Source organism: Prionailurus bengalensis, chromosome E4 (assembly GCF_016509475.1).
Source record: "Prionailurus bengalensis isolate Pbe53 chromosome E4, Fcat_Pben_1.1_paternal_pri, whole genome shotgun sequence".
In the NCBI taxonomy this organism is placed as follows: Eukaryota; Metazoa; Chordata; class Mammalia; order Carnivora; family Felidae; genus Prionailurus; species Prionailurus bengalensis.
The window spans coordinates 13805540-13830129 of record NC_057360.1 but is presented as its reverse complement, the minus strand read 5'-3'; the positions used below and the strand labels follow the sequence as shown (position 1 = coordinate 13830129).

Genomic DNA, 24590 nt, shown 5'->3' with positions numbered 1-24590 from the left:
CACAGTTGTACAAGCTTGATGCTTCTGGCTCCAGTGAGATCTGGGATTAGATGTAGTTTTGGCTTAACTTTCCTTTATCTCATTAAATAAAACAGCTTACGTAAATCACTTAAGGAGTTATTGGAACATGTTAATTTTTATTGCTAATCCATGTTTTCTGCCCATTCTTAACCACCTTTCCTTCCACCACAGCTCTCTACGCTGGGTCCCACATGCAGCTGTCACTCAGCGAAGGTGAGTAAACCGACTTTAGTCGGTTTAGACAGACTTTAGTCTCTGTCTCTGACATGCACAGTTATGGGGGCCACTCGTATCCACCCCTTCTGCCGAGAACAGAACAAACAGCTTAGGCTACAAGGTTTGGATAGCTGGGGAAAGCTGCTTAGTAAAGCGGGTTAGCCAGATTCTTAAAACTCGGGATGTCAGCGGCAGTTCTATCTGGAGGGAGGCAGAGTGGATGTTCTGTCAAATCTGTCTCACATCTATGGGAATCCTGCTCTTTTTACAGTCTTTTGGCACAGAATGCTGTGCTATCTCCCTGGAGATCATTCCTGCAGAAGCAATAGGAAGATAAAGCAAAAGCAAACCAGCGCTCAAAGTTGATTATCTTCCATCCTAAGGAGCTTGGTGTATAGTTGTTAAGGCATCAGCTGGGAATCCTGCTCCAGGACACAGTACAGGGAAGCAGAGGGGGTCAACCAAGTGGAACTAAAGAGGACAAGACGGGAAGGACATTTTTTATTTTCCCAGATCTTCAGGCAACCTCGCTAAGCTGGAGGTCGCATGCAGCTGAGTATGAAACCAAGAAAAATATGAGGCTTAAAAAATATGGTGCATTATATTTCTTCAATCTCTCACAGGCCAGGAGCCCAAGGCCAGTCCGGCACGAAGCTGAGCAGACTTCCCGGCCTCAGCAATCACACGATCTTCACGGTCTTGAGCATCTCTGACAGTATGTAGGTGTCATCCCACCCCCTCCCAGGCTTCCGCAGGGTCTGCTCCAAGGCCTGGGCCATTTCCAAGAGCTCTGGCGTGGAAAGTTTCTGCTCCGGGTGCAGCTGACAGAACAGGATCTCGTTTACTTCACCTTCAATTCGCCGGACATACAGGAGAGGGAACACGGCCTTGAGCCCGGTCAGCACTGAGTCCTTCAGCCCCAAGTCTCGGCACACAAGGTTGAGGATAAAGACACCTAGAGTGTGGCAAGGAAAGAGTCACATCCTGCAGATCAGGGGACACGTCGGAGACAAGGTTCCGCACTTAGAAATATACCAATTCCTGCCCCAGGGACACTGGTGGGCTAAGAAAACACAAGTGCTTTGAGTTTGCACATAACACACCACACAAAAAGAGAGAAGAGCGTGGGGAATATGTGAACTATGAGAAAACTTCAAGTTAATTTTTTCCTCTTCCATGCTGCTAACAAATTATTTTATCATTCTCTACACCTCAGTTTACCAAAGAATTGCTCTGAGAAAGAATTAATATCCCCAAGGGGGAAAAAACAAACACACACAGGGATGTTACGTTCTTGGCATGTACCTTATGGAGTACATAATGAGAGGGCCAATCAGAGGGCCAATGTTACCTGACTTGTGACAATTAAGGTTCTGAATATCTCTGTTCACCCAAGTACCTGACACCAAAAAAAAAAAAAAAAAAAAAAAAAAAATCTTGGAGGCTGTCAACATATGGATGAAGAGCTCCAGTGTCCAAGTCGCAAGGACTTGGGCTGAAGCTCCAGCTGTCACTCTGTGTCACCTTGGCAAAGTCTCTTTACTTCAGTTTCCTCATTTGAAAATGGGCTGCTATGAAGAGGAAATACCATTCTGCCTAGTCCAGGGCATGTGGAAAGAAATCAAATGGTAGCTAACGTGACCAAGCTGGTGGAAATGTGAATTGCTACGTTCACTTTGTAAAACTGTGTGGCAGCACCTAGAAAACTCGAGCATACACGTGATCTGTGTTCTAGCAATCACAAGCCTTCATATATGTCCAACAGACCTGCAAATCTATTTCACCAAAAGGCATCTACTGGAACGTTATGGTCAGTACTACTTATAAAAGTCCCTCATAATCCAATACCACCAGGAGAATGGAGACACGAATGTGGTACAGTCACACAACGACACTACACAGCAATAAAAAGGAACAATATAAACACAACACCATAGATGAATCTCACAAACATCATATTGAGTGAAAGAAAACAAACACTTAAAGACCACATTCCATAAGATTCCATTTATATAAACAACAAAAATGGGCAAAACTAAGGTGTGCTAACTTAAGTTAGGATAGTCACTATCCTTGAGAGGAGAATGAGTTACTGGAAGGAAGTAAGAGGTAGACTTTCTGGGGTGCTGGAAATGTTCTGTGTTTGATGAGAATAAATAAGAGTGTTCAATTTGGGGCAACTCACTGAGCCACACACTTCTGACATGAGCATTTTTCATTTGAAAAGAAAAACAAATTTAAAGGACCCACCCCTCCTCCCTCCCCAACCTTTGTCTTCCTACCTTCAGGAGTCAAGATGCTTTTGACCTTCTGCAGGAAAGGCTGGTCCACAAAAGCCGGCGGCGGACAACTCATCCCCAGTGTTGGGTCCTTACTGTCTACGTCAAACATGATGACGCTGTAGTGGGGCCGCACTGGGAAAGAGAAGCAAACAAGGCTCTGCCTGACACCACTTACACGCTTACACCGCATCTCCCCTGTGACCTGTGGGGGCCGCAAGCGGCTCAGTTAGGATGACGTGGAAGCTGTGGTTCACCTGTAAGGGCACTGATGTCACTGTCAGGGGAGTCCTTGTCAGTCAGGGTTCTCCTGTGAGCACCCCACCTGAGAGACAGGGCATTCATCTCATCTTCTTCCACATTTGAAAGCACTTTCCAGGGGCTCCTGGATGGCTCAGTTAAGCATCTGACTTCGGCTCAGGTCATGATCTCATCATGGTTTGTGGGTTCAAGCCCTGCGTCTTGGAGCCTGCTTCAGATTCTGTGTCTCCCTCTCTCTCTGTCCCTCCCCTGCTCGCACCCTGTCTCTCTTTCTCTCTCTCTCTCTCTCAAAAATAAACAAACATTAAAAAAGAGGCACTTTCAAAAGACTTCCAAACACATTAATGGTGTCCTCTAGCTTGATTACTACTTGATGAAGGGTCCATTTGTACCAGTATTTTGACATAGCAGAACATTAGAGACTGGGAATGTTCTAAACACTTAGAAACTCGGGCTCCGTTCCTAATAAACTGAGTCAAAAACACTGGACAGGGAAGGAACAGATGGGGAGGGGAGATGGGAAGCTTCTGGTATTTTTCTTAAATTGCCAGGTAATTCTAAATACAGGCAGAGTTGAGAACCATTGATCTAGGCAAAGCAGCTGCCTAAGCCTTTAGGGACTGACCCAGCAAATGTCTGCAGGACAAAAACGTTCTCAAATTAAAGTTGGTATATCTTTTCTAGTTAATTAAACAACAGCTGACTCAGGAAAGATAGATTTGCTAAATGGGTGAGAAAGACCTGATTATGAACCAGGTGCACTCCTATGTATGATGGGAATGTCTTTTACAAGGGGTAAATCTGCAATGCTACTGACTTTTAGCAAACTTTGAGACTATGATAATGATTATTCATTAATTAATAAATCTTGACTTAGGACTCCTACAAGACTGTTAGTATCCACAGCACAGATCTCATTTTGGTTTCTTAGCAGAACATGTTGGCTCATCAAAGTCCAAGGACACCACTGCCCCCATTTGTAGCACTGAGCCCTCCAACAATCTGGAAGGTGGCTGTTAGACATGATCGCCAGGCTGTTCAACACTGACCGACAGGCAGTCACAATGGCAACACATCACGCACGAAGTGCCTGCCAGGAGCCTAGCACGGTTTTAAGTGTTTCCCATGTATTGGCTAGGTTGGGCCTCGGCCCCCACACTGGCCCCAGACTCAGACAGGTAACCTGTGAAACTCTGATATAGTTCAGTTCAGTTTGCAATGACCGTGAACACACCATCTGTCCACCCAGCACCAAAGGACTCACCCCCAGCATCCTGATTTGCCACACCCTCCTGGGAGCTACTCTAATCCAGTGAGAGCCAGAGTATCAGGTATGGAACGGGCAGACCAGGAAGGGTGGGTGGCCTAAGCTCCCCAGGTTCCCTTAAGCCTGGACCAGCCTGACTTCTCCCTGAGGGACACACACTCCGGAAAGCACCAGTCACGGGAGCCTACGTGTAAAGTGGCAGAAGGACCGGAGGAGCGACTGCAGAACATTAACGTGCCTTTTGTCCTCCGTCTGGGATACGAATCATTAGAGCAAAATGGAGCCTTCACTCCATCAGAATCCCCGCCGAGTGACATCTATATCAGGGTTTCACATCCTCAGCACACTGCCATCTGGGGCCAGACGATTCTTTGTCATGGGTGGCTGTCCCAGGCGCTGTAGGATGTTTAGCAGCATCTTCAGGCTCTACTCACACGCTGCCCGGAGCAGCCCTACCCGGTGGTTACAACCACCAAACACCCGTCTGCAGCCACTGCCCAGCACCCCGCAGGTTTAGTCACCGGGCTACACGAATGCTATCTCTGGCTTCACCTGCAGCTGAAAGATTTACAAAACACCTCGACCCACACCCCAAATCCTTTTCCCCTTCTGCTCACCTGACTACAGACGTTAGGTTCCATGGGAAGGTGAGGAAGTGGCAAGGACACAGGGTCAGAAGAGAATCAGGAGAGAAGCCCACTGATCTGTTAGCGCCACAAGGGCAGAAACGGTGTGGGGTTTTTCATTGTTGTTGTTTTTATTATTTATTTATTTATTTATTTATTTATTTGGGCGAGAGAGAGAAAGAGAGAGAGAGAGAAGGGGAGGGAGAGAGGGAGATAGAGAATCTTAAGTAAGCTCCACGCCTGGCGTAGAGCTCAATGTCGGGCTCGATCTCACAACCATGACATCATGACCTGAGCCGAAATCAAGAGTCAGACACTTAACCAACTGAGCCACCCAGGCGCCCCAGAAGTGAGTTCTTCTAGCACAGCATTGAGCATATGGCTAGCACTCTATATTTACTGAATCAGTATGTCAACCAATGAATGAAGAAATGAACAGGTGAAAGACTGGGACGATCCTAACGCTGCTCTCTTACAGAGGAATTCTAGAAGCCCTTGCAGGTCTGCCAAGCTTGGATTACTCTTCCCTCAACATCCCTCCGAATTCTTCAATTGCAGTACCTTCTCTTCCTGCCAGGCTGGTAATATAGTCCAGGCCATCTGCAATGTGGACCTTCATCCGGTCGCTCTGGGAGAAGCCAAACCATTGGGTGGCCACTTCCAACATGGAGGGGTCGATCTCCACAGCATCAATGCAGGACTTCGGGAAATGATCGTGGACAAACAGGGGGAGGCTGCCTCCGCCCAGGCCTACCACCAACAATGCCAGTGGGGTCTCTGCAATAAAGGAAGAAAGCATCACTTTACTATCTTCTCATGAACAGTTTTGTACCAGCCTCGGGGAGAGTAAAGAGGGCAGGGGGAGTCAGATCACTGGCTCTGCCCAGAGGATACAAGATTTATAGGCCTAGCTTCTCCGTCTCATCCCAAAAACGCAGGAGCCAATCTGACATCTACATCTGAAAACTCAACCCTGGCCTCACAATCCTTCCTTTACTAGATCCAGAAGAGGAACCGGTACATGGTTCTTTGGGGACCCTTCAAGTCCCAAGGCACTCAGCTGACATCATACCAAGAGTCCCCACCATGAGCATTAGACTCCCCCTAGGAATTGAGAGGGACAACAGCCAACATCTTGCTCATGATCACAAGGCAGTGTAGATGCAATGCCCTCTGCCCAGCTTTCAACTCAAAGGCCACAACTGCCCTCTCAGACACATCAACCAAGTGAGGGCAATAAATCCAAGTTCCAGAAATCACAGGAAAACAAAGGCCCACATCCTAGTCCTAAGTACAGAGAAACCACAGAAAACACAGGGGGATAGAAGTAGACAAGAAACAAGAAAGAATCACTAAAAGGAGACGTTAAACATAGATTAATGTCTGAGGATTAAACATAAGAACTTACACTCTAGGGACACACATCAACACCAAGACGGGCCAAAAGTACAGGGTGTTTCAATAAGATATACTCAGGACTCTGGGTGAAGACAGTGACAATCTAGACAGGAACATGAACATTTTTGCTACTGTGGTCAGATCCAAACCTGTTATTAGTAATACAGCTATTACTGTACTACCAACAACATGGCTTTTTAAGTAAAAATTTAAGAAAGAACTGGGGCGCCTGGGTGGCGCAGTCGGTTAAGCGTCCGACTTCAGCCAGGTCACGATCTCGTGGTCCGTGAGTTCGAGCCCCACGTCGGGCTCTGGGCTGATGGCTCAGAGCCTGGAGCCTGTTTCCGATTCTGTGTCTCCCTCTCTCTCTGCCCCTCCCCCGTTCATGCTCTGTCTCTCTCTGTCCCAAAAATAAATAAACGTTGAGAAAAAAAAAATTAAAAAAAAAAAAAAAAGAAAGAACTGCATCTGGTGCTCAAATGATGCATTACTGATAACCCAGAAATTCTCCTAAAGTACAAAGACCATTTCTGGAGTCATGATTTTTAAATTTTTTTTTTTTTCAACGTTTATTTATTTTTGGGACAGAGAGAGACAGAGCATGAACAGGGGAGGGGCAGAGAGAGAGGGAGACACAGAATCGGAAAGAGGCTCCAGGCTCTGAGCCATCAGCCCAGAGCCCGACACGGGGCTCGAACTCCCGGACCGCAAGATCGTGACCTGGCTGAAGTCGGACGCTTAACCGACTGCGCCACCCAGGCGCCCCTGGAGTCATGATTTTTAAATGCTCCACTTGTTGGGAAAAAAAAAAAAAAAAATTTAAAAAAATTTAAAAATTAAAAAAAAAAAAAAAAATAAATGCTCCACTGGTTATAGGAGTAGATACATATGCAAGCACTCAGCAAACTGAAATACTTATAATGTGTACTTTATGTATCTCCCCAAATATATGTTATACCTTAATATTTTAAATAAATGAACAAAATAGAATTCTAATAGAATTCTAATAGAATTTAGACATCAACACATGCAGCCATTTCAAGATTACAATTTGAGTTTGAGGGAAAAGTGACTGATAAACTTAGAAGATGGTCAGGAAGAAGAAAGATATAAATAACATGTGCATTTGTTGGTCTGCAATGGCTGCTGTCAGACTGGTCTGTAAGCTTACTTGCCCTGACTGTGGGAGACAGTGCACCCCGCTTACCTAGGAGCAGCTCCGGGCTTCTCAGCAGGGCAAGGCCAGCAATCATTGCTTTGTGGTGTTCACAGCACAAGTAACTCTTGTCAATGGACTGCCCCGGGGCTGCAGGGAGGTCCTCCGGAGTGTCAGCAGGCCGCTGCTTCTTCCTGTCCTTTTTCCGTTTCTTCTGGGCTAAATGAGAGATAGAGATAATGAGGTACTATGCTTAGCACCCCAGTCCGGGGAAAGCAAGACTTACCAGCAGCATTGTGCTGTAGCTAGCTTGATCCAACTCAAGAACCCAACTGCTAAATATACACAAATTTTGTGACATGGTTGACATGTTGGTAGTTTGAAATCTGCCTGTGGTGGCCTTTATTACGCCACAGAAATTGGCAAACAGTATACATCAGGGCTTTTTGCCCCCAAAATACAATTGTTAAACATTTAACACATACCATTGGATACCAGAGACTCAAAAAAGGAAAAATGGCAAAAACACACCCAAAAACCTGGGAAAACTAAACTGAGGAGTCCTAGCCCCTTTGCCCTGAGAAATATAAGGCCACTAACAGGGTAAGTCTATTCACAAATCCTTTTAGAGAAGGACTTAAAATTACTAATTACCTCCTCTATGACTATGCTACAACTTCTAATTATTTAACTCTTACAACGACCTTATAATTCCCATATTAGGCAGATGGAAAAACTGAGGATCTGAAGAGTTAATAATTAGTCCCAGTATCAGGAGGTGCAGACAGAATGTGAACCTGGGACTGCCTGTCTCCAACGCCTATCATCCCTCCACTGTACCATACAGACAGTAATACACACTGCCCTGCTAGACGAGGAAATCACAAGTGCTCACCAAAGGGAAGAAATCCTATAAAGGCCCCACTCCTTCCCTCTGGTATATAGTAAACAGATGCTCATTTTTCACTGTATACATTGATTTTCGAACGGTTACACTGAGCAGTATTGCTTTTATAATACAAACATGCACAACTGGTGAACATAGCAGGTGAAACAAACTCTTGTTTTCCCCACCACTGGGAGTTTCTGAGTGGCATCTGGGAGACTGCTTACAAGGGATCCTAAAGGACCTGGCCTGGATCTTCACAGTCCAATATTGTAGCCACTAGCCACCTGTGGCCATTGAATTGTAAATGTAACTTAATTACAATTAAATAAATTAAAGATTCATTCCTTAGTTATCCCAGCCACATTCCACATGCTCAGCAGCCACATATGGTTAACGGTTACCATTTGGGCAGCTAAGTGGATATTAAACCCTCCCTCCATTTCAGAAAGTTCTACTGAATAGCACTGGACTAGATGACCTCTAAGTACCCACCAACTCTAATGCCCTCTCTAAAACATGCTAGGGGGTGGTGCTGTGAAGGAGGGCAGGGTTCACCTGTACCCTCCATGCTTGTGGCTCTCCTCACAGAGCCTTACTGAATGAATATACAGATGCATAAGGAGCATTGTGCGAAACAGATGGCCTCTACGCTGAAGGCATTAAAGTGACAATCACATTTATTTGGTAAGCTACCACCCCAGCTCCTTATCATTTCAGAGTCTTTGCTCAGGAACAAAACACACCTCTGTTCTGTTTATTGTCACTTAGACTGAGTCCAGATGGTAACAGGACAACTCGAAGAGCCATGTGCCTCTGATCACACGTACCCAGGTCTGTCCTACAACTCGGCCAAGCTCCCAACACTTTCTGACCACCCCAAGTGGAGAGTCCATGCCATGACAGCTTGGGTCATGTGTGATGACACCTCACCTCTGTGGGACACATCCTTCAGCAACCTAGCTTCTGACTGCACCACATTCCTGTTGCTGAGGAAGATCAGCCGCCGGAAGTAGCGTTTGTCATCCCCCTGCACATCCTCGACGACATAGTTGCCACTCAAGGGACTGCAGGCTTGGTGCTGAACGGTCCGGACCCCAATGTCCCCACCCACAGACAGAAAGGGCACCTGAAGATGTAACAGAGATGCGGTCAAACACCAGCTCAATCAAGAAACAGGAGAAATTTTAATCCTGTCATGGAATCCTCCTATCAAGCTTCTGGGCAGCAAGAACCTAAAGATTTGCCTTTCTATTAAAGAACTTTTCTACAGCTTTTCGATAGATCACAAAAGTCTTAATTCACTTTTTTGAAAACGAGTTGAACACATAAAGATTCCTGAAACCATTAGTGAAATCCAATTGGTTCTCCCTAAGAAGACAATGAGTTTCTCAGGGCACCTGGGTGGCTCAGACGGTTAGGCATCCAATTCTTGATCTCGGCTTAAGTCATGATCTCACGGTTCGTGGGATCAAGCCCCATGTCAAGCTCCACGCTAACAGCACAGAGTCTGCTTGGAATGCTCTCTCTCTCTCTGCCCACCCCCTGCCCATGCTCGCTCACTCTCTCTCTCGCTCTCCCTCAAAAATAAATAAATATACTTTAAAAATTTTTAAAAAGAAAAAGAAAAACATGAGTTTTTCAATAGGAATCCTTAAAAGGGCTTTCCATAAATGCTAGAGGGAATGCACAGCAGGGGGCTAACTATGAAAGAAAGAATCAGAACAGGGATAAAGATAACAAATCCACAGGGAAAGCAACCATTCCAAGTTTGAATAAATTTCTCCCTTCCCTCAATTATTCACATCTTTTCCCCCATTTTTCTAAACAGGAGAAAAAAATTAAGAGAAAACTATATTTTCCCACTAGGCTTTTCCATAACCTTTCCAAATCTTTACATCTATTTCTTTTTAATTTTTTAAAAGTTTTTATTTATTTTGAGAGAAAGACACAGCACAAGTTGGGGAGAGGCAGAGATTGATGTGGAGAGGGAGAGAGGGAGAGAGGGAGAGAGGGAGAGGGAATCCCAAGCAGGCTCCGCACCATCAGCACAGAACCCATGCGGGCTCAAACTCACAAACCATGAGATCATGACCTGAGTCAATATCCAGAGTCATGCTTAACCAACTGACCCACCCAAGTGCCCCTACAACTATTTCTTTTTAAAGATTTCCAAGAGAATCCCAGGGACTGCTGACTCTGCAGAGATGCAGGCCCTGGAGAGAAGGTCACAAATGAACCTCCCTACAGGATCTATATCTCTGATGGACCAATAGCAAAGTCTGCCAGGAAGAATCAAACACACATTCATCTGTAAACACAAGTCAGCCTAATGAGCAGAAGCACAGGTGAGAACCAGGGTTCTAGGTTCATCTTTTCAGATCTGTCACTACTGCAAAGAGCCTCCAGGCACCTTGGCTTTCCTGTCAAAGATAAATTCCTCACTATAAAGTACCTGCAATAAAGTCACCTTTTCGCTACCCTGAGCAGGATGGAACAAGACAGTGTCAATGGACAATACCACATCATTCTTCTGGCAAAAACCTTCAGTTTCCTTACCAGCAATGTTAATATCCTGAAAACTAACCTAAGCTGTGTGGCTCTTTTCCATTCTCCAATCAGATAATGAGGATTCTAAGAAGGAAAATGGTCAAGGAAGGCCTGCACAAAGAGGGGAAAGAGAAACACAGTCTGTACGATCCACAGTAGAAAGAGCTGGAGCCTGCAAGGTGGACAGCATTTCCTCCGTGCCATCTATGAGGAGTCTCGAGGCCCCACACACACAGATGCTACCCTGGGTCTCAATGGTCTCAAGAAAAGCCACCGCTCACCTTCCTCTCACTGCCCGGGGCAAGAGAACATAAGCTCTGCCCACTTAGCTCGCAGCTGTTGACATGCCCTCCAGGAATAGACAGGGGCACAGACACTGGTCCTAGCTCCTTCCAAGACACCCTCCGCCTTCCTGGCTGCTAATACGACTTGTCTAGAGATCCGTGGATGCTGCTGCCGAAGCTCTGTTACCTGCTGCTGGGTGGGCATCCCGGCAGGGGCCAGCTCCAGGACTCTGGCTGACAGCTCGGCCTGGATGCTGTCCATGCCTTCGTACTGCTGACCTCGGTGAAGGGCCACTGTGATCAGCCTCCTGAAGCCTGCGCTGGCTGCCAGCTGCTTCCGACCCTCCTCCATGCCAAAGAGCCACTCGGTCTCGCGACCCTGGGGGACTGGAAAGAGGCACCTGGTGACACGAAGTCCCGGGAAGAGTTGTTCAAGCCCCAGCCAATAGAAACTACAGGACAGAGAGTCAGGCCCTGCACAGGACAAGCAACCCTTCCAACTGTGACCCAGTGAGGGCTATCAATTCCCTAGTGCACAACGCCCAGAGCAAAGAAGCCATCAGACACATGGTAGGTCCCACATTACATGTATATAAGGGGAGAGAGGCAGGTACCTGGTGCAAAAAAAAAAAAAAAAAAAATAGCAATGATACTAACGCTTGTTACATGCCAGACATTAGTTCAAGAAATTTACAAACAGAAACTAATTCATTACTCACAACAGTCTAAGATACAGGTAGTATTATTACTCCTAGTAATATTACAACTCCAAGGAAATTGAGACACAGAAGTTAAGCTATTTGCACAAGTTCACACAGCTACTAAATGGGGAAGCTGGGATTCAAACCCAGGCAGTCCAGCCCGACCCTCCATGGCTGTATCCGCTGTACTATTATTTGTTTTCATTGGTGGACAGGTAGAATTATGGAATACTTGGGAAAATGGCTCAGTTGTCAGCAAATTACCAGCATGATGACTTCAAAATCTTGCATTTTTTCCACAATTTCCTACTTCTGAAGGCATTTCCTCATTCTCTCTTCTGATCATTACTGAGCCAATCTGATATCACTTAACACCCTTCAATAATGACACTGATGTTTATAAAGCACTTACCATGTGTAAGGCACCATTCTGAGAGTTTACACTTCTCAAAACTACACAACACAGTTGATCTTACTTTAGAGATGAGGAAACTGAGGCATAGAAAGGAAAGGAATGTCCAAAGTCACACCACCAGGAAGTGACCGAGCCAGAACTGAAACCCAAACAGTCACTTCTTTAGCTACTACTCTCCCTATATTCAACAGAGAAGCACAGAAACGTCCCCAGGTCACGCAGCTCACAGGCTCCAGAGCTGGGACTCTGTCGCTCCCATGACTCCATGTGACAAAGTAACTCCTATCTCTACAATATGAGACATACCTATACTTATCTGTGTCACTCTCTGTCCTCCCTACCAAATCCATTCTCACACGTCATCAGGCCTTTCCAAAGGGAGATGTGAAGAAATAAGCCCCAAATCTAAGCAGGTAGCCGGATAGCTGCTGTGCCCCCTCCCTCACGCCCTGGCTGGTCTCACTTCTTAAAGTGCCACCCCCGGCAAGATAAAACCAGCCAAGCCATACCCACCACCAAAGCCCCAGCCCCTCAGAGCCAGCCCCTCCAGGGAAGAGAGGGCGCAATCCCAACTCACTGATGAAAATGGCAAAATGATTGTCCCGCGATGGTTTCACAGCGGGGCTGTCCACCACGTGGAGGGTGTAGCGTGGCTCCCCTGTGTCCCCATCGCACAAGTCCAGAGAGACACTCCCCAGCCCGGCCTTGCGGTACAGCTGGCCGCACAGCCAGGCATACTGCTGCCGCTCCCGCACCGCCTCGGCCAGCCGCTCGGCACTCTCCAGCCGCACAGGCTTGCCCTGCTCCTGAGCACAGAGCTCAAAGATCTGAAGGGCAGAGCCAGGGCCCGGCCTGAACTTGGTCATGATGAAGGCAAACACAGGCAAGGAGAACCGAGGCTCTGCTTCCAACACCTGGTCCTGGCTGCTGGCCACCTGGTGCACCCTCACCATCCACCCCTCCCGAGAGAAGTGACCCACTGCTTTCTTCAGGACGTGAGCCTGAGCCAGGGAGATGCAGAGGTAGCGACCGCCCACCTGCAGGACACGGCCAACCTCAGCCAGCATCCTGTCCACTTGTTGCAGGGTCTTCTCCTCCTCATCTGTCAGCACAGCGTCCAGGGTGCCCTTGTCCAACACCACCTGGAACGAAGCGTCGGCAAACTCCATCTGGGTCATGTCCATCTTCAAGAAGCTCATCTGGGGCCGGCGGCTGGCATTGCGTTCCTTCATCTGCTTGATGACCACCTCACTGATGTCAATGTTCACTATATCCTGATAGCCCACATCATACAGCTGTTCGCTTAGCTCTGAGTTACCGCACCCAATCACCAGCACCTGAGGGAAAAAGCCAACAAGACGAAAGTGATCAAGGCAACGGAATGACCTGCACGTACTTCCCGGGATCAAGTCTCGCCTTGGCTGGTGCAAGTTTTCAGAAGGTGCAGATGCTATGCACAGGACGGAGCACCGTTACAGAGGTTATTCTAGGCTCTATGTTGAAACACTAATGGTTAGAGACACTCACAAGTGAAAACCACATTCAGCCACAGCAATGCAAGTTATGTATAAATAGACTTTCCATACTGCAAAAACAAACAAATCCTGCTTGTTCTTTTCTCTGAAGAAAGCATTTATTACTCAAGAACTGATAGGAAGTCACACAATAAAAATATAGTAGAGTTCAAATCTCCTGTTTTACTATTGAAAACTTAGTTGTGGCAAAATCCTATTCCACTCATGCCTTCAGGTCCACCTAAGGTATTTCCGCTATTTTCCAAAGCCAAGCTTAAAAGACGGGTCGTTGCCTCCCTCTCTATGGAGCAATCGCCCACTCATCCTTCAAAGCTCCATCCCAATGTCACCATCTCTGGAAAAGTTTGGTGAGAAGTGCATACGCTGGGACTAGATGGGCCTGAGTTTAAACTCCCATGTGACCACACACTACATGTATGATCTTGGGCAAGAAACTGGATCTCAGAGCCTCAGTTTCCATCTCCTACATGAATGAACCTGACAGTTTATTATGAGAATTCAACTCCTGAACACACACACACACACACACACACACACACACACACACACGCAGCACCCAGCATGTCTGGCACATCCTCCACGAAGGTTAGTTTGCTCCCTTCCTTTTTTCCTACCTCCAGTACAATTCCATTTCTATCCACCCTGTTGCTGCATTTACCACTTGTCACTTCCGGAACGTGCCCAAGGTTTACGCCTTGCTGCTCTTGTTGCTTATGGGCTGAGCACAGTGCCTGAAATTCAGTGTGCCCACAACAACGATTTGGCTAACAGATTCCTGTGTCAGTAAAGCCACAGGTACTGTCTGCTCTACACGGATGGACGGTGACAGAAAAGCACAGGGTCTCTCTAGGAGGCCATACCTAGGTTGCCCAACTAACGAAGTCACTGTCCCAATGAGGCTATTAGTTCAGCGGTGAGCTGGGCGCCGCATGTCTGTTATCCGAAAGCCTTTGCAAGAACATTTTTAAATTGCCTACTTTGGGCCGGAATGACGCGGAGAAGCCTCAAAACATGGGCCCAATTAGGGCCCTCACGCCTGTCTCTATCCACCAGGAGTAAAGTTATCATCTGCCACGTTCCCGAGCACACACTCAGGACCGCCAGGCCGCGCGTACCTTCTCCCTGGGTTTGATGTATTTGTGCAGCACGCCGCACAGTTCCAGGTAGGTTCCGTACCACTCGAAAGCTTTCTTTCCTCGCTGCTGAAAGAACTTCTCCCAATAGTCCACGGAGCCAAACTCCTTGGAGCTCTTAGGTAAGAGGTTCATATTCTCACTGTCCGACCAGGCTCGTCTCTCCTAGTCCCTGTGAGGTACCATCGGATGGGCTTCCACACACGCTGGTCCCGGCACCCTCGGTGGAATTCTTTCCACGACTAATAACCACATTGATTTCTCCCCCGCTCAAACCCCAAGGAGACGACGCTTACACGCCACCCGCACGCACGACACACTGAACCAAACCCACGCTCAGCCCTCCTGCCGGCTGCCAGCCCCAGCCCCAGCCCCAGCCCCACGTGCGGAGCCCCTCACACTTGCCCACAGATGGGCTTCAGAACTGGCAAGCACATCCGGGTGCGCAGCGTCGCTATTGGTCGGCCACCCGGGCCCTCCCAGCGTCTCATTGGTCACTGCTTTTGGTTCCTGGCACCTCATTGGTTGCGAGTTGCACGCCGCACGCCTGCGGCAGCGCCGCAGTAACCCAGCGTTTATCTACGCGCGGCAGCAGGGGGTGGGGCCGCGGGCGTGAGGCCGGGTGGAGGCGGTGTCGGGGCCTCGGCGGCGGGTTTGCGTCCGAGCGCCGCGCGGGGGCAGCCTTCCTGGGTCCCGGCTTCTGCGCCGCCTCTGAGAGCGCGCGCGTTCCGCACTGTGTGTTCGCCTTCTCTCCGAGCCGGCCCGGTGGCCACTTCTGATGTTGAAGGGCCGAGCCGCCTGACCGAGGGGACGCGAGGAAGAGGAGGCCCCGGAAAACAAAAACCCAAAGAGGAGGCCCCAGGAGCTTAGAGGGAGTGAGGGAAGGAAAGAGTAGAGCCCCACCTTGACAAAAGAAAGTAGTCCAAGCCAGGTTACCTGCTGCATCTCCCGCCCCGCCCTCCCTTAGTTTAACCACTTTACTTGTGTCATTGAGGTTTAATTTGGAGAAAATTGGCACTTGGCGGTACTTTTTCTGCACCAAAATGCAGGATCCCAGTACTAATGTAATGACCTGAAAATTCAGAAGAGTAACAAGTATGTATTGAGAGGTGCCGGCTGACCCTGTACTCCCCCAAAAGCACGGTATGCAAAATGTAACCCTCCTTTTGAGAAACAGCCTTCTTAGGTTGTCATTCTGATGTCATCTATCAGTAGGTGCTACTGCCTACTTGGTGTGTTTAATGAATAAACTTTACTTTCAGATGCTCATCTTATTGTAATGCCCCAAGGATGTTCCCATAAGGGCACAGGTGCCAAATATGTGCCTTGCTGGGCTTTCCAAAACACTGTAAATTGCGGGGGGAATATACAGGCCAGGCAGGGCATAGGGCCATGGAATGAGCATCTAATAGTCTGGGCTTTACTGTCACAGGTAGCCAAGTACACTCTTGATCCTTAAAGTGGACTTAAACTTTGGTTTGAGAGAGTAGTTCTAAAACTTTGGCATGCATCAGAATCACCTGGAAGACATTAATTCACAGGTTGCTGAGTCCCAACCCCACGGTTTCTGAATCATCAGGTGTACTGAGGTCTAAGGATTTGCATTTCAATGATGTTGGTCCAAGACCACACTTTGAGAACTACTGTTTTAAATATAAATAAGAGAAAAGTCAAAATGAATTTAGTTCCCTCTCCACAACTTTAAAAGGTTAGTCTAAAAGCCCTCTACAAGGTGACATCAAAGAAAATCTATTTTCATGTAGCACTTGTTGAGTTCACTTTTAAGCCTAGCAAGAAAAGAAACGGAACGAGCCTCTCAGGTGGCTTCAGCTACTCCATCATGCAGGGTTCTTAATGAGTGAGGTATGGGCTCTTTCAGAAAGGACTTAATTGAGTGTTGAGGCTGCTGATTTGCTTCAAGTGCTACACAACACCAAAGGAAAAAACAGATAAACAACAAACAAAAAACACAACTCTGCCCTCTCCCCTGAGAATTTACACAATTCATCAAACATTTAAATTGCCTAATATGAACCAATCTTTGTGATAAAGCTAAGGATGCAGTGGTAAGCAAAGCAGTCACGTGAAAGACACGCATCGAACAATGACAAAAACAAACTGTTGTGAGGGTGTGATGGATGCTGTGAAGGAGAAGTATAAGATTCTGTAACAGCAGACACCTTCCAGACCTCTGTTGCCTGACCAGAGAAGGCTTTCCTGAAGAAGGGACAGAAAGTTCCTATCATCTGTCAGTTTGGGTACCACCACACACCCCAACTTGTTCCAGTGGTATCTGCACGACGGAGGTCAGAACCAAGCATCTTCACCCTCTGATGGTCTCTTCCCTCTGGTTCTGTTGTCCTTCCTGTTCATGGCTTGCTATTGGGAAAGTTGGTAAGCAGTGATTTCTGTCATAGCCCAGGCACCAGCCATTTATTGAATGCCCTAAAAATACAATTATTGTTCGCAGTATGTTGCAGACCAAGAGGATAAGTGACTTACCTGTCCACCCCTGTGCCAGCTCCCTTCTTAGAGCCTAGGAAAGCAGTGACCACCCAAAGACTTTAAGCTAACACTTGCTAGAGGTTTTCTGAGAGTGTATGAATGATTAATGCAGAAATACTTCAGATACAGCAGTAGAGTCTGTCCTTTAAAATACTTACATTTGAAACTTATTTCTCTCAAGGTTTGACTATAAGTATAATTAATAGCTATGTTATCATTAGCATAGTTAATTTAAGCCAGGTAGATATTATGGTTTGTGTTTTATTAGGATCTCCAGAGTGGTTACCAGTATGTTTTAAAATGCAAATTGATTGTAGGGGTACCTCACTGGCTAAGTTGAAAGAGCATGAATTCTTGATTTCAGCATCATGAGTTCAAGCCCCACATGGAGTGTTGAGTGTTTATTTGTTTTAAATAAACAAAAAAAATTTTTTAATGCAAACAGTGTAGAAAAGTCACTCAATATTGTGGGTTTTTTTCCTAAAAGTATAAATCTAGACCTCTGAATATATAATTTGCAGCTTGTATTCTTACTTTTCATTTAACATGAGGTTTTTGGTACCATATTAAGCTAATTGATTGTTGCTAACAAATTTGGAAAATGAGGCATAGATATTTAAAAGCAGTCCTCACAATATGGGGCCCAGAGGATGGGATTGAGCATGTGGTAGGCAGAATAACATTCCCCCGAAGATGTCTATGTCCCAATTTCCTGAACTTGTGAATAAGTTAGTCTACATGGAAAGGGGAATTAAGGTTACTTGTCATCTGAAATTAAAATAGGATTATCCAGGCATGCCCAGTGCGATCAGAAGGGCCCTAAAAGTGGAAGAGGGAGACCATAGATTGGAGGCATGAGAAGGATTGGTGCAGCATTGCTGGCTTTGAGATGGAGGAGGGGTTGTGAGCCAAAGAGAGGGCCTTCCAGCCTATGGGAGCTGGAAAAGTCAAGGCAATTCTCCCTTAGAGCCTCCGGAAGGAACTCAGCCCTGGAGACACCTTGATTTTAGTCCGGTAAGACCCCATCAGGCTTCTGACCTCTAGAACTGGGAGATAATTTGTACCGTTTAGGTTCCTAAGTTTTGGTAACTTGTACAGTCATAACAGGAAAGTAGTACAGAGCACACCCATGGGAGGACATGTGTGGTTGGGCAGAAGGTTACAGTGTGTGGATGCAGCAGAAGACAAAACTGGGAACTGAGGTGAGCAGCAGGTTTTGAGAAGTCTTCCACTTTGAGCATTTAGATTAAAGCTGTCAGGCCAGAAGATGCCAGCGGAGAACTAGGGTCATGACAGTTAGAAAGAACTAATACAAAAGATGTTCTCGGGGGGCGCCTGGGTGGCGCAGTAGGTTAAGCGTCCGACTTCAGCCAGGTCACGATCTCGCGGTCCGGGAGTTCGAGCCCCGCGTCGGGCTCTGGGCTGATGGCTCAGAGCCTGGAGCCCGTTTCCGATTCTGTGTGTCCCTCTCTCTCTGCCCCTCCCCTGTTCATGCTCTGTCTCTCTCTGTCCCAAAAATAAATAAACGTTGAAAAAAAATTAAAATTAAAAAAAAAAAAGATGTTCTTGGGAATGACTGAAGCATTTGATGTCTGAACCTATAGAGGGGGTATAAGACCTGAGGACTGAAAATGGCTTCCACATTGGCCTCTGGATGACTGGGGAAATTGCCTATACAAAGGAACAGGGAGGGAGCAAGGAGGTCATGTGGAGAACTGTTGCTTGAGAGGAATTTAGAGGTCATTGTGCTAGCCATGACTGGGTAGAAGCCAGTACCCCCACCCTGCACGCCTATCCCAGGGCTCATACCCTTCTCGAATTCTGGCAGAGGTATCCAGTTGGACTTAGTGGTCCAGGACATGAAAATACTTCATGAGTAGGGCATAAAACTGTTTAAAGGGAATCTCTCCTTGGTGTCTAGGGAGTGACACATATAATCCTGGAAACAATTTCACACTGGCAGTCTTTGCAAATGAGTTTGTTTTCCACATTTGAAAAATTAAGAATTGAATGGTCTCCTATGTCTTAGAATAATGGAAGACAGGCATGCCATACTATGATAATGTTGTACCACTCGGTTAGCTGGCATCAAGACTTTCTTAAAGGTATCGTTAACCTGAGAAGTAATTCTCAAGGTGGCATTAGAGTTGTAAGATTGGGATAATCATAATAGAATTTGTTAGTTTGCATAGCACTTGGGACTTGCCAAGAATTTCCTCATATAGTACTTGAATTCATGAGATGGACACACACACACACACACACACACACATACACCCATAATTGAGACAAAACTCTAATTGATTAAAAAGAAATTTAAAAGTTAAGTATGATGGAGTGAATTCAGCCATGCCTGGCTCTGAGTATTATATTCGATTCCCAGGTTTCTCCTTGTTCAATAGTTTCTTCTGTCACTGTGGGCACCTGTAGGGGCACTAGTTTCCTGACATGGGTGGACTGCATATCGACTTTGGTGGGGGAAAGGAAGGGGCATAGCATATAATGCAAGTTGTTTGTCTTTGGGGCCAGTGGGCAATAACATTTTGAAAACTAGAAAAGGTGAGGACATGGTGTTAAGGATGATGGCCTGTGCCTGGTGCATGGGACCTCTACGTGAGGAGGCTGACCAGGCCTCTTTCTGGTCCTTATCTTTGTTTTTTTGCAGCCTGGATACTGGGAAAGATTACAAGGGCACACTATTACAATGTTTTCTCCATTATTCTATTCTATTCTAAACTTGAGTTCCCTTGCAGGGAAAAAAAAAAAAAAAAAACAACGACCTTGGAAACCAAGTTGTTTTTTCCACACTCTAGCACTCAGCACATCTACCATGAGATTCTCATGTATCCCATTTTTATTGGATATTCTCTGTCCTCCGCCCGTAACAAAATATTTTGCTCCCATTAAAGAAAAGGACATTAAAATAGTACTTTATGAATAAAAATCCCTTAAGCGCCCCACCCTAGATAATTTTTTTTTCAACGTTTATTTATTTTTGGGACAGAGAGAGACAGAGCATGAACGGGGGAGGGGCAGAGAGAGAGGGACACACAGAATCGGAAACAGGCTCCAGGCTCTGAGCCATCAGCCCAGAGCCTGACGCGGGGCTCGAACCCACGGACCGCGAGATCGTGACCTGGCTGAAGTCGGACGCTCAACCGACTGCGCCACCCAGGCGCCCCAATAATTTTTTTTTTAACTTTTAGGTCGAGATCCTAGAACAAATCCAAGAGAACAAAATTCCCATTATTCCAAGAAAGAAGTCCTCTATAATCCTTCTTTAAACTGAAACACTTTTCTTGCCATGAGGGTGCAAGAAAGTTCTTCTCCTAAGAAGAATCCCAACTTATGGTGCCAGAACTCTTTACTGCCCCTGATCTATCTCATCTCTGATCAGTAGATCTTCATGCTGATCGTTCTGATATGAAGAAGGAAAGGAGATTTCCTTAGTCTGTCACAATTACATCCAAACGGCAGCTCTAGTGCTTGAAGGCTCAACAGAGAAATGGCCTCAGGAAACATGGTGTGAGTACTTCTGGAGATAGATGGCATGAAAGGGCACCTAAGTGGCTTAATTCAAGGCCCTTTCCTTATGTCAACCTATACAGCATAGAGGTAAGAACATGGGATTTGGAATCAAACATCTAACTGGTTGTCAGTGTGTGAATTTGGTCAGACTTCCTGCCTTCAGGTCCTTTGCCTAACGGCCTCCACTGTTTGCCCAACACAATCCATTTGCTACTCAACGCCCACCGTGAATTTTCAACTATATATCTAATGGCATCTTTTCCCATTGAAATATACCTCACATAACAAAATTCACCATTTAAAAATGTGCAGTTCAGTGGTTTCCAGCATATTCACAATGCTGTACAATCATCACCACTACCTAATTCCAGAACGTCTCCGTCATCCTGAAAAAAAATCCCCTCCCTATTAGCAGTTAGCTGTATTTTCCTCTCCCTGCGCCCTCTCTCAACCACTGATCTACTTTCTGTCTCCATAGATTTGCCTATTCTGGAGATTTCATAAAAAGGAGTCATATAGTATGTGGTCTTTTGTGGCTGGCTTCTTTCAATTAACATCTGTTCTCGAGGTTCATACATGTTGGAATGTATAACAGTAGCTCATTCCACTTCTTCACTGAATAATAAATTTTCAGTGTACAGATAAACAATATGTAGTGTATCTATTCATCGAAAGATGCACATTTGGATTTTGACCCATTTTGGTGATTATAGTGCTGCTATGAACGTTCATGTACATGCAAAAGAATAAAGCTGGACCCTTATCTTCACCATTTGCAAAAATTAACTCTAAATACATTAAAATCCTAAGAGTAATTAAAATCCTAAGAGTAAGACCTTAAATAATCAAACTGGAAGAAAACACAGGGGTCAATCTTCATGACTTTAGATTTGTCAGTGACTTCTTGGATATCACACCAAAACCACAGCCACAAAAGCAAATATTTACACAAGTGGGTTTATTCAGATTTTGGCACATCAAAGGAAACAACAGAGTGAAAAAGCAACCTATGGGATGGGACAAAGATTTGCAAACTATGTGTCTGATTCTGGGTCACTATCCAGAATATGTGAAGAACTACAATGTAACAACAACCACAAGTCCCAAAAATACATGGGCAAAGGACATTTCTCCAAGGAAGATGCACAGATGGCCAACAAGCATATGAGAAGATGCTCATCATCACTGATCGCTGAGCAATGCAACTCAAAACCACCTTTTACCCATTAGGATGGCTGCTAACAAAAACAAACAACAAGCAACAAAACACTCAGCCAGGAGCAGAGACTTGAGAGGGAAATAAGCCCACCTCCTCCCTGAAAATCACCCTGATGCTGTGCTTCAAATTGGCAGCAGTCAGTCCCCATTTGGACTTGCCCCTTATCAGGTCCAGGGTTTCTACTACAGTCTGGGGCTCCCAAGGAGTCTTTTGTTTTGTTTTTAAATTTTTTTTTTAATTTTTTTTCAACGTTTATTTATTTTTGGGACAGAGAGAGACAGAGCATGAACGGGGGAGGGGCAGAGAGAGAGGGAGACACAGAATCGGAAACAGGCTCCAGGCTCTGAGCCATCAGCCCAGAGCCTGACGCGGGGCTCGAACTCCCGGACCGCGAGATCGTGACCTGATTGAAGTCGGACGCTTAACCGACTGCGCCACCCAGGCGGCCCAGTTTTTAAATTTTTTAATGCTTATTTACCTTAGAGAGAGACAGAGCATGAGAGGGGGAGGAGCACACAGAGAGAGAGAGAGACACACACAGAATCAGAAGCAGCCTCCAGGCTCTGAGCTGTCAGCACAGAGCCCAACACAGGTCTCGAACCCACAAACAGTGAGTTCATGACCTGAGCCGAAGTCGGATGCTCAACTGACTGAGCCACCCAGGCGCCCCCAAAGGGGTCTTTTATTGAAAATTTCAGCTGCCCTGCCCCACTAAAGCAGTCTAGTATTCTCCAGTTTTGTGTTTGGGGGAATACGCTCATCATATTATGCATAACAGGTCTTGTTTACCAAAGCTCACTTCCATTCTGGGCCTCTCTAGACCCTTGCTCTGCTCCAGATCCTTGGGAACCCTGTCTACACTGCATGCATATGCACAATAAACACCCCTTCAGCAAGCCTGGGCAGTCCAGGCACTCCAGGGTGGGGAGCTAGGGCCTGGGCCACCTGCATACCTTCCAGGGCGGAGGGAGCCCAGCCCTGCTAGAAGTCATTCCTTGAGCAGCACCTACAAATTGGCAACACTCATTCACCAGTTAGACTTGCTGCTGATTGAGTCCCTCCCAGGTGTCTCTTACTGGAGGGTTCCACAGCCAGCCAGTGGCTAGAAGTAAGGCATCCTCCAGCCCTGCCTTCAAGGGGAATATACACATTTGTGTTCCCTACAGCTTGCAGTTAGGCATAGACCTTGTTCCCCAAGAACTTGCTTCTGTGACCTGACCTCTCCAGACCCTTGCCGTCTTCTAGATCCAAGGCAACCCTGAGCTGCTCTGCAGAGTGTGTGCACAGTAACATTCTTTTAGGAAGACTTGGGAAGCTGGGGCCCTCCAGCTGTGGAGCTAATGCCCATTCAGCACCACCTGCATAGACTTAAGGGTGGAGGGAACCCATTCCTGAAATCTCTCTTAGGCAGCCACTGTAATAGGTGGAAGTGAGTCTCCCTATAGATTGACTGCCTGTTCAAATCCCTGGCTTCTACAATGTGGAACAAGAAATGAGGCAGAGCTAAAATAAAACAAAAACACTTATTTGGTGTCTCTGGATTGTAATTCAGGAACACAAATTAGGGCAGCACCCCAAATTATGTCCTCCACCAGGGAATGAACATTAAGTTTTTTAAGACAAAGAGAATGGTTTATGTGTTATTTATAAAAATTTGGATTGATGTTGACAGCAGAAAACTAATCTTGGCTGAATAATTGGTTGCTAAGGCTATCACTAAACAAAAGCTCTTACTGTAGCAAGTTGCAGGTGTTGAGCCGGAGTCCTGGGGACGTTTGCAGTCTGGCCCAGTTCAAAATTTATGGTTTCATTCCATGAGGACATGGGTAAGGCCCATTTCCTTAATGATCTCCCATCTCCATATTAAAACCTGTCAGCATAGTGACTACATTTAACTTCACCTTTCACATTTCCCCTTTCGATCAAGACCTTTCTCTGTAAGCATCACTGACCAACTATAGATTTTCTTGTCCCATGTCATTGAAATGGACCAGACCCAGCAAATCAGGTCCCACATCAGAGGATGTTTTAAGTCTCTGATACTGTTTCAAAGAGTCACTGTCGTTAGGGTTAGGCCACATTCGAGTAACAAGGCAGCAGTCGGGAAATGGTTCTTAGACAGTTTCCTCGTCTGGGAACTTTATTAAGCCACCTGGATGTCAGATGAATCAACCCATTGAGTGGTCATAATCTTGGTGGTTGTAGAGGTTCTGGATTCCAAAATCACCAGCCCATTAAGTGGACCTTTCTTACCAAGGTGATAAGCCTAAGAGAGCAATTACCAATTATAATGTCTAAAAACCTCATGGACATTACACATAGTAATCTAGATAACTAGTAAATTGTTAAGAATGTTGAATTAAGTCTCTTAAGCAGCCTAATAAATGTGTCAGTGCAATAGAGCAGATCTAAGGAACTAAAAAGAAACTTACATCAGTTTATCAAGAATTGAGATTGGAGGGTACATTTATCTGTTACTGTTCATTGGTTCATCAAGGTCATTTCATTCATTACTAGGAAAAGCATGGTTTGTACAGTACTCAGAAAGTCCTTCTTCAGGAAATAACTTTTTTTGGTAAGTCAGCAAGGAAAGTACAGTTCCATATTTTT

General features: G+C 46.1%; 1 protein-coding gene across 1 annotated transcript; it reads right to left on the bottom strand.

The window, feature by feature from the left end:
* Window positions 1-109: 109 nt before the first annotated feature.
* Window positions 110-15173, bottom strand: METTL13 (methyltransferase 13, eEF1A lysine and N-terminal methyltransferase). The gene is made up of 8 exons (XM_043567591.1): window positions 14711-15173; window positions 12638-13397; window positions 11132-11331; window positions 9044-9239; window positions 7276-7443; window positions 5232-5447; window positions 2520-2651; window positions 110-1192 (listed from the first exon to the last, which is right to left on the bottom strand). Exons 1-8 carry the CDS (start codon window positions 14861-14863, stop codon window positions 918-920), a joined length of 2100 nt encoding a protein of 699 aa, XP_043423526.1. The 5' UTR covers window positions 14864-15173; the 3' UTR covers window positions 110-917.
* Between the last annotated feature and the right edge of the window lie 9417 nt (window positions 15174-24590).

Excerpts from the sequence above, each read along its gene's own strand:
- METTL13 (XM_043567591.1), bottom strand. The coding sequence starts at position 14,863 with ATGAACCTCTTACCTAAGAGCTCCAAGGAGTTTGGCTCCGTGGACTAT. Across the intron at positions 11,332-12,637 it reads TCATTTTGCCATTTTCATCA|TCCCCCAGGGTCGCGAGACC; the intron begins GTGAGTTGGGAT and ends GCCTCTTTCCAG. Across the intron at positions 7,444-9,043 it reads GAAGGATGTGTCCCACAGAG|CCCAGAAGAAACGGAAAAAG; the intron begins GTGAGGTGTCAT and ends TCTCTCATTTAG.